At 41.1% G+C, this 10071-nt stretch overlaps 1 protein-coding gene across 1 annotated transcript; it reads right to left on the bottom strand.

Annotated features, from left to right (window-relative positions):
* Nucleotides 1–2801: 2801 nt before the first annotated feature.
* On the bottom strand, nucleotides 2802–7573 carry LOC130016234 (prorelaxin-like). The gene is made up of 2 exons (XM_056106913.1): nucleotides 7363–7573; nucleotides 2802–3121 (listed from the first exon to the last, which is right to left on the bottom strand). Exons 1-2 carry the CDS (start codon nucleotides 7571–7573, stop codon nucleotides 2802–2804), a joined length of 531 nt encoding a protein of 176 aa, XP_055962888.1.
* Nucleotides 7574–10071: the final 2498 nt, after the last annotated feature.

Raw genomic sequence — 10071 nt, 5'->3', positions numbered from 1 at the left:
GTGTTTGCCTTGCACACGGCCGACCTGGGTTCAATTCCCAGCATCCCATATGGTCCCCTGAGCATCACCAGAAGTAATTCCTGAGTGCAGAACAAGGAGAAACCATGGTGCATCTCCAGGTGTGACCCAAAAAGCAAAAAAAAATTAAGTGAACATAAAATGTGTTCCTCTACTAAACAATTTTTTTCTGTTTTGTGTAAGACTGAGATTTTTATCCTTTGTCTCTATATCTTGTCACCTTTCTCCTTTACATACATAGTATATATTTTGTGTCTTAGCTGGTAGAAACTAGGGAATTGCTTGAAAAATACTTAATTTATATGGAACCAACTAAATAAAGTTGGTTAATTGTCCAATCTGATTGTTTGAAAAAAAATTGGCTAAATGGGCACAAATACTAAATATTTAATTTTGTAGTAGTTAAAATCTTGTGATTCTTTTTTTAATGTAGGAGTACTGCTATTTTATTTAATGTAGGAGTACTGATTAGCTGATTGAATTGGGCATTAACTCCACCTTACTTTTTTTTCATTTTTTATAATTTTATTTATTTAATCACCGTGAGAGCAGTTACAAAGCTTTCGGGTCTAAGTCTCGGTCATACAATGAAACACCCATACCTTCACCAGTGCCCATTATCCACCACCAAAAACCCCAGTATACCCCAATCCCACACCCTCCCCCTCCCTGTGGGGCAGATGATTTCCACATTACTCTCTCTCTACTTTGATCACATTCAACACTTCGACACTAGACCCACCATTATTATTTGAGATTTTACCCAACACTCAGATCTGCTGAAAAGGCAACAGTAGACAATTTGTGTCCTGTTGCTGGTTATGAATAAAATATGATGTCGCGTGGCTGCAGTAGGGCCATGTGATTTTGAAATTCCGAAATTTTAACACTTAAATTTGGAGGGGTTTCTGCCAAAAGTCACTGGGTTTCGAGATTTGCTCCTGAGTCTCTGGGATCTTGGCCATTGAGCAGCTTGATCAGGAGCCAGAGAGACCGTTCGTGGGCGATGACTTGGGATCTCGTTGGGATGGGGAGACCTGGACCGGCTCCACCCCATCCTGTGAGGCCCAACAGTTTTCGTCACTGCGGGCCCAGACCTGACTGTCCAATGGCCTCTGGAGGATGACCGCCACCACGCCACCAGGGGGAGGCAGGTGGAGGGACAGCACCCTTTCCCCCCTGAGGTGGCCCAGTGACAGTAACCTACTGCGGGGTCTGGACGCATTTCTGCCAAAAGCCACTGGGTTTCAAGATTTGTTTCTGAGTCTCTGGGATCATGGCCATTAAGCAACTTAATCAGGAGCCAGAGAGGCCGTTCATGGGCGATGACTTGGGGTCTTGTTGGGGTGGGGAGGACAGGCCCAGCCCCCCACCCCCACCATCCGTGAAGTCCAACAAGTTTCGTCACTGCGGGCCCAAGCCTGACTGTCCAGTGGCCTCTAGAGGATGACGGCCACCGAGCCGCCAAGGGGGAGCAGGCAGAGGGACAATACCCTTTCCCCCTTGGGGTGGCCTGGCAACAGTAACGTACTGTGGGGTGCGGACACATTTCTGCCAAAAGCCACTGGGTTTCGAGATTTGTTTCTGAGTCCCTGGGATCATGGCCATTAAGCAGCTTGATCAGGAGCCAGAGCGGCCATTTGTGGGTGATTACTTGGGGTCTCGTTGGGGTGGGGAGGACAGGACTGGCTCCACCCCCATCCCGTGAGGCCCTGCATATCTCGTCACTGGGATCCCAAACCTGACTGTCCAGCGGCCTCTGAAGGATGGTGGCCACTGGGCCGCCGGGGGGAACAGGCTAAGGCACAAAACCTATTCCCACCTGGGTTGGCCCAGCACTGGTAACCTACTGCAGGGACCAGACACATTTCTGCCGAAAGCCGCTGGGTTTTGAGATTTATTTCTGAGTCTCTGGGATCATGGCCGTTAAGCAGTTCAATCAGGAACCAGAGAGGCCATGCCTCCAGTTATATAGCTGTGCTGGAGGTGGTTTGTGGGTGTGTTTTCCACATACCTCACTTTTGGCCGTTTACTTTCTTGGTAAACTTTGTCCCAAGTTTTTGGGGTCTGGCCAAAGGCACAGCAGCAATTTTGGAGTATCTGGAAGTCTGAAGGCACCATCAGGATGCTGATGCACTCGCCTCACAGGTACAGATTGACCTGCTGGCGGCACCATACCCCCTGTGATTTTTTTTATAACTGATCCAACAGTATCAATAAAATAATTTGATCAATTTTATGTTTATATTATTAAGGATTGTATGCTATTTTATATTTTTATACTTTGTACTATTAAATTATTCAGTATTAGAATTATTCAGTATTAGTATTAATTTCAAAGTACAGAAAGTGTGTTTTGGAATTAATTGTGGAATAAGGTATATGAGAGATTTAAATTCATCAAATATAAAGTTCATAGGTTGACTTATGCTCATTGTAATGGGATATAATATTTTACTGAGTTCATATATTTTTAAAAATTTAGTCGAATTGTGATGTGTTTAAAATAATGTTTTACCATTATTTCTGTAAATAGAATTTAAAAAGTGGTAATATATTATGCCATTGAGAAAAGGACAAAAATACTTTAAATATGAAGTATAGCATTATAATCAGAAACTACAGTAATGCAAGAAAATTTTATTACACACCAAATGAAACAACCCAAACACTAATAATGATTTCTCATATTCTGATAATCAAGAAGGTTGACAGAGGCATCTGTGCATGTGTCATCAAGAATATATGCGAGTATTACAGGAGAAAACACAATCAGCGTCATCTCAGCAAAACCTAGCAATCTCTCTTAAAGTACAACCTGAATGACAACATTTACTACTAAGTGATACTGTGTCCTGTCTCTTTTTTCTGCGTTGTTTATTAGCGTCTTTGCTGATTAATTTTGAAGGAATGTTGTTGCCTTCTCTTGCAGTATTAGAGATAATTTCCTGGAATTCTTTGAAGGAAATATCTTTATTTTCCAATGCAAGTTGTTTAAGCTTAATAATCACTGGATGGTTCGGAGAAAATGTTCTACGCAGAAACTTAGCAATGTATTCTCCTAGCATTTTCGAGGTATTCTCATCCATCTTGGAGGTTGGTTCTGTTTTTAAGTTGGAAAGGGGAGGAGTGAGGATAGAAAAAAGTATTCAAGTCAGTGAACATAAGAAAAATTGAAAATTTCTGCAAACAAATAAAACATTGCCTTAATGAAATTAACAGCAAAACACAATCAACATGTATTCTGCTCACAAGTGTTCCAGTGGTCTGATGTACTTTACTCCGCTCTGCTTTACTCCCTCCTCTCCCTCCCTTCCTCCCTCCTTCTCTTATTCCCTCCCTTACTCCCTCCCTCCCTTCCTTCCTTCCTTCCTTCCTGCCTGCCATTTTTGGCCCACACCACGTGGTTCTCAGAGATCACTCCTGTTAGTGTTTAGGGAACCATATGTGATGTTGAAGATTTGAACTGGGGTCAGTGACATGGAAGGAGTACCTTAACCTCTGTACTATCTCTCTGGTCCAGATGATATTCTCTTTTTTTTTCTTTTTGGGTCACACCTGGCAATGCACAGGGTTTACTCCTGGCTCTGCACTCAGGAATGAACTCTGGTGGTGCTCAGGGGACCATGTGGGATGCTTGGAGTCGAACCCAGGTCGGCGGCGTGCAAGGCAAATGCCTAACCCGCTGTGCTGTTGCTCCAGCCCATGGTCCAGATGATATTTTCTTATCTGAGTTATTTCCTTCCATTACTAAGCAACCTTTGATTTATGGTAGTAACCTTTTAAGAATATGTCAACTATTTTAATCTTTCAGATCCCTCATAGTAGAAATTTACTGCTTCAGAATAAAGTTTAAAAGATATGATTTCCAACTACTCTGCTACAATAGACAGGAAGTTGTTGAGTTCTTTGTACATTTATTTAACAGTTTTTCCTTCACACAGTATTTACTTCAAATAGTAACATTTTACAATAGAAAAGAGGAAGTGGGTAAAAGAAAACTTACCAATTATCACTAATTTTAAGGCGCTATTGGTATCTATTTTGATACATGTTTATTGACTATTGGAATTATATAGGTTTTTTTTTTACATTTTTGTGCTCCTGTAAAATCCCTGTGCTATATGTTACATAGAAAGGAACCTATTATTAAGCAGGACCTCGGGCATGATAAAATATGATGGCTTAATTGACATTAAGTTGTTACTAAATTGTTGCTAAAAATGGTTTGATGAGCACACATACACTATGCAGATATATACATATGTATGCATCTGATAAAGCTCTAAATTTTAACAAGGAGGGTTTAATATGAGAAGGGTTTTGTTTTTGTTTTTGTTTTGTTTTTTGCATTTTGGGTCACACCCGGCGATGCACAGGAGTTACTCCTGGTTCGTGCACTCAGGAATTACTCCTGGTGGTGCTCGGGGGACCATATGGGATGCTGGGAATCGAACCTAGGTCAGCTGCTTGCAAGGCAAATGCCCTACCCGCTGTGCTATTGCTCCAGCCCCAATATGAGAACTTTTTAAATAATAATTTTTAGAATTTTTACTGAGGAAAAATTGTGAGTACAAAAAGATTATTATGAATTGTTCTCTGGTAGTGTCAGTTTAGCATTTGATTGAGAGAGAGAATTAAGAAAAAAGTAAAGTACTAGAGTACCATTTTCTTTCCATTGAAAACTGCTGCAGTTTGTTATTGGCTGACAGGAGAATTGAACCTTTTTACAGAAACCATACTAAGAAAATAAACCCCAGGTCATTTCTGCCAGTACACTGGGTGTGGTTTTCTATATCAGTAGACATCATGGTTTCTTAGAAATTCATCTTCTATGCTTAGATTGATATCTTTTCTCTTTCCACTTTTTCAAGAGCAAGGTCCAAATAATAATTACTGAAAAGAGAGATGTGCTCAAGATCTGCAAGGACCAATTTCACTAAAATTAAACTTTTTAAAATTTTGTTTAGAATTTATGATGCTAAATTTACATGACTAAGTTTTTTGAAATCAAGAAAAATGTCTTAAAATCTGCACCTATATGTTCATTGCAGCACTGTTTACAATAGCCAGAATCTGGAAAAAACCCAAGTGCCCAAGAACAGATGTCTGGTTAAAGAAACTTTGGTACATCTACACAAGGGAATACCATGCAACTGTCAGAAAAGAGGAAGTCATGAAATTTGCATATAGGTGGATCAACATGGAAAGTATCGTGTTAAGTGAAATGAGTCAGAAAGAAAGGGACAGACATAGAAAGACTGCACTCATTTGTGGAATATAAAGTAACAGAATGGGAGACTAACACTGAAGAATAGTAGAGGTAAGTGTCAGGAGGACTATTCCACAGCTTAGAAGCCAGCCTCACGCGCTGGAGGAAAAGGCAGCTCAGACAGAGAAGGGACCACCAAGTAAAGGGTGCTAGGAGAGCCCACTCAGGATGGGAGATGCGTGCTGAAAGTAGACTATAGACTGAACACGATGGCTACTTGATACTCTATTGCAAACCACAGCACCCAAAAGGAGAGAGAAAGCAAAAGGGAATGCTCTGCCACAAAGTGGGGTGGGGCGGAGGGGACTGGGTGGAGGTGGTGGGAGGGATGTTGGGACCTTTGGTGGTGGAAAATGGGCACTGGTGGAGGGATAGGTACTCGATCATTGTATGACTGGAACGCAAGCACAAAAGTTGTAAGTCTGTAACTGTACCTCACAGTTATTCACTAATAAAATATTTTTTAAATGTCTTAAATACTTGTGCCAGAGAAATTATATATCCACTCATGAAAAAAATTCAAATGTTTTAAAGAGAACAATGTGAGAAAGTACCCAGAATATAATATTAAATAAAAGTTAAGAATATATATGTACACATAAAAAGTTCTCAAAAGTTAAACTTTGCTTTCCCATCTTCAATTTACATATTTTTATTCTCTCAATTCACATATTTTAGTCATATTTACAAGGGCTTTTCACCTTTCCATTGTCTTCAAGTATGTTTTTTCAATCCTTAATGAGGACCTATTACTCAGTTAAGAAATTAGCAAAGTGGAGTATTTGTTATTTTTTCCTATTTTGATTCCTAGATGCTGCTATACTCTTTGATTAGTATCATAAGAGAAATGTAAAAGCTTACAATAAATAAATTTTTGCCAACCAAAAATAGTCTCTTTTTTACACAAAAGATCAACTTTATAAACTTCATAAACTTCCTGTAAATCTCAGAAAGGGACTTAAATGTCCAAGGTGTCCAAAAATGATATTACATGAGAGTCAGTTAGTCACAGACTAAGCATAGAGCTTATAAAAACACTGGTGGTTTATCATAAATTGAATGTGTTATGAAATCTGAAACAGTTGTTTGTCATTAACTTACGCTTACACTATTAGTGTAGTATATCTGTGAAAGTTTCCATGTCTGCTTTAGTTTAACTTCCGATCTATTTTTGTAAATGGCTTATAAATAATAATTCTTTATTTACCCCTTCCAAATTTCACCTGCACTTAGTCTTGAAATCTTTCTCTAAAGGAAAACCCTAATTTCTGTGATGTTTGAGTCCCAATCCGGGTTTCCACTATTGTGCTCTGAAGGGAAAACTTGCCTTGACTGTTGGCCCCTTCAGGTTCTGTGGTGGGTGGTCCCTCCTTTCCTCTTCAATCCCTTCTTTCACAAATGTATTTACAGACCTCGTTCACGGGGACGTTGGTTCTCTCATTTCTTTACCAATAAGTATCATATTAAGGCGAAAGATTTCCATGGTGTCATTTGCTTTTTTGTTTTTTCAAAAGAGGAGAGTGTTTAAGCTACGGCTCTGCATATCCTGTTATCACTTCAGTAGTTCACCTCATTCTGCCCCAGGTCCTGGAGGCCCGAACCGGCTTGATAACCAGTTTCAGCACCACTTTTGGCCCTCTGTGGCCTCAATCTAGATGCCCCCCCCGTTTGCCCAGCCACGAATATGTATGTTGCCAGGACACCAGGGGTGCTGCCTCACTTCTATAAGGCCTTCCAGCAGCTTTCCCTCCTTTGTGGCATTCAATTTCTCCCACTCAGGCACCAGAAAGGAACTACGGGCACTCAGTGGAAGCCCGGAGAGGGCATTTTTGGGGTTATTGTTAGTTTGTTATTTCTTTTTTCATGTTTGTCCCCACTGCACTGCCTCTTTTATACTCTGTTATTCCGTATCCCCACTGAAACCCTAACTGAAAAAGCAAAGTACAAACCCAAACTCTCAGTCACAAGCAGACACGACAGCATGTGAGCAGCCAATAAGGTCTGGAGCCAGGCTATGTGGCTCCCGGTTCTGATTGGCTGGCAGCACAAAAGCACCCAATGGGAGCTCTCACCTCTGGGTGGTCCAGATTCTCGTCTCTCCCTTCGGTCATTTACATCTCTCCACGACGACAGCGAGTTGCCACAGGCTTTGATCTGCTCGCGCGCCAATTGCCGGCCACATACCTTAATAACAGTGTCCCAGTTTTGGCCTCGACTTTCTCTGGGAAGTTGGCTCAGTAGCAGCAGGAATCCTAGCAAGTGGAATGAGAGCAGCCTCTGCATCTTGATCCTGGTGGTTCTGCTCTAGGCGTTTCAGACTCTGGAGCCTATAGCTGATGCAGTACTTCAGGATGCTTTCCCTGTCTGCTTCCACCTTTATATAGCCGTTTGGCTAGTATCTGAAAAATCAGACAGTGGTCCAAGCTCCTCCTCCTTCCACGCCCACCTTCTGGTATTTTGCCACGCCCTGCACCCGTTCACCCTTCCCTCCTTTACTCTATCTACCTGACCGATACTGCATTGGTCCTATTACAGTTGTGATTTTCCTCTTTTTTTGGTAAAGCCCTCAAAACATTTTGTAAACTTAGATAAAGTTAGACCGTGTTTGGAACCTTTTCTTTCTTGTAATGTAAAGCTTTACATTAAATCAAATCATATCATTACCTGAAATTATATATTTTGTACATTTATTTACACTTAATAAAACATTAAATCACCTCTCTTCTCATAATCCAATTTTCCAAGTTGAATATTTGCTGCGTAACACGGTCACACGGTCACGGTTCTCCCGTTGTTCGTCATTTGCTCGAGCGGGCCCAGTAACGTCTCCATTGGAGACTTTGTTGTTACTGTGTTAGGCATATCGAATACATCACGGGGAGCTTGCCAGGCTCTACCATGCCGGCGAGATACTCTCGGTAGCTTGCGGGGCTCTCCGAGAGGGGCAGAGGAATCGAACTCGGGTCAGCCATATTGGCTACGTGCAAGGCAAACGCCCTACCGCTGTGCTATCGCTCCAGCCCCTGCTGCGTAACAAAATCTGTTTATATTAAGTCATCAAATATGTTCACTGAATGGATAAATTGTCAATGAAGGGAAAGACATAATGTCCTGTCATCTTAACCCTAGCAAAAATATTATAATTTTCTGTTTCTCATATACATATACAACATCTGGTATTTATGATGGATTTTCTCCACTGACTTTTCTTTGAATTCTCTGGAGGGTTTATTTGTAATCAATTTTGAATAAATTTATCTTGAGATTGCATTCTTATTTCTAGAGATTTTCTGTCTGTCTGTCCTCCCGTTGTTCATCGATTTGCTCAAGCGGGCCCAGTAACGTCTCCATTGTGAGACTTCTTGTTACTGTGTTTGGCATATTGAATACTCTCGGTAGCTTGCCAGGCTCTCTGAGAGAGGTGGAGGAATAGAACCCGGCTCAGCCGGGCTGGCTGTGTGCAAGGCAAACGCCCTACCACTGTGCTATCACTCCAGCCCAGAGCATTTACACATATACACAGACATATGCAAATAGACAAATACACAGAAACAGGACTAAACTAGAAAACAGTAGAGGTAGTCACATCTTGTAAGTGTGAAGATATTTTGTTAACATCGCACAGAAGTCATGTTTTAAAATAGTATTCTAGGGAGCAGGAATGATAGTACAGTGGGTAAGCTGATTGCCTTTTTCCACATCTAACCTGAGTTTGATCCCCGGCATCCCATATGGTCCCCGGGCCTATCAGGAGTGATTCCGGAGCTCATGGCCAAGATTAAGTTCAAAGTACAGCTGAGTCTGGCCCCAAAACACATACAAATGTTTTCCTAGTATATTTTTGTTTTATTTGGTGAGAAGTAATTGTGGTTGGGGCCTTCCAAGAGGTAATCAGGTGATCTAGGGCCACTCTCTGCAGTACTGACCCTAGAAGTTCAGTGCTGAGGCCTGAGAATGTTGTGCAAGTCTGCCTCTGCAGTTTTGGGGCTTCTAGTTTCAACCTGGCCATGCTTCAACATCGTCAGGCCCTACAGACTGAGGCCTGGAAGAACATACAGTCTCCAGTATCAAAACCTAGTCAGGTTCAAGAAACTATGTTTCCTCACAGTACTAGGAACGTAGTCTGAAATACATTTTTTGTTTGCTTTTCGGGGACATGTTCAGTCAGTGCTCAGAGCTCCCAGATCTGTGCTCAGCGATGACTCTTGATAGGGCTTGGGGCACAATATGAGATTCTGGGGCTCAAGCCTGTGTCAGCTGCACGCAAGGTAAACGCTTTACTCTCTGCGCTATTGACCCGCCCTGAAATGTAATTTTTTTGTGAAATGTAATTTTTGATGCCTTCTACTTTCACATTAAAAAAAACTTCCCCAACATTGTTTGAGGGGTATTTAATTAGATCAACTTTATTGTTTATTAGATAAACTTTACTGTTCTCTATGAAACTTTTAAGGGCTAAAGGTTTGGCTTTGGTAATTTATTTGTTTGCTGAAATATCCTCATATCATCTAACATCACCAGGTAAACAGAAGAAAGTTAGGGTAACTTTAAACAGTTTAACAAATGAATTATGTGCTGAACTCAAGAGAAAAACTGGTAAACTCAAGAGAAAAACTGGTTAAATTGAGAATGTAAAAAAATGTTCTATTTTCCCTTATTTTGTCCTTCCCAACAAAGATAGCCCCTAAGCAGAGTTTTGAATCAGGAATCTTACTTTGATGTACAGAACAGATAGTTCCATCAGAGCAGGCCCAGGTTAAAGGGTCAGTTCACAACGAAAT

Source organism: Sorex fumeus, unplaced genomic scaffold, assembly GCF_029834395.1.
Source record: "Sorex fumeus unplaced genomic scaffold, SorFum_2.1 ptg000149l, whole genome shotgun sequence".
Lineage (NCBI taxonomy): Eukaryota > Metazoa > Chordata > Mammalia > Eulipotyphla > Soricidae > Sorex > Sorex fumeus.
The sequence above is the reverse complement of the archived record's forward strand: the minus strand, read 5'-3'. Positions and strand labels throughout refer to the sequence as shown.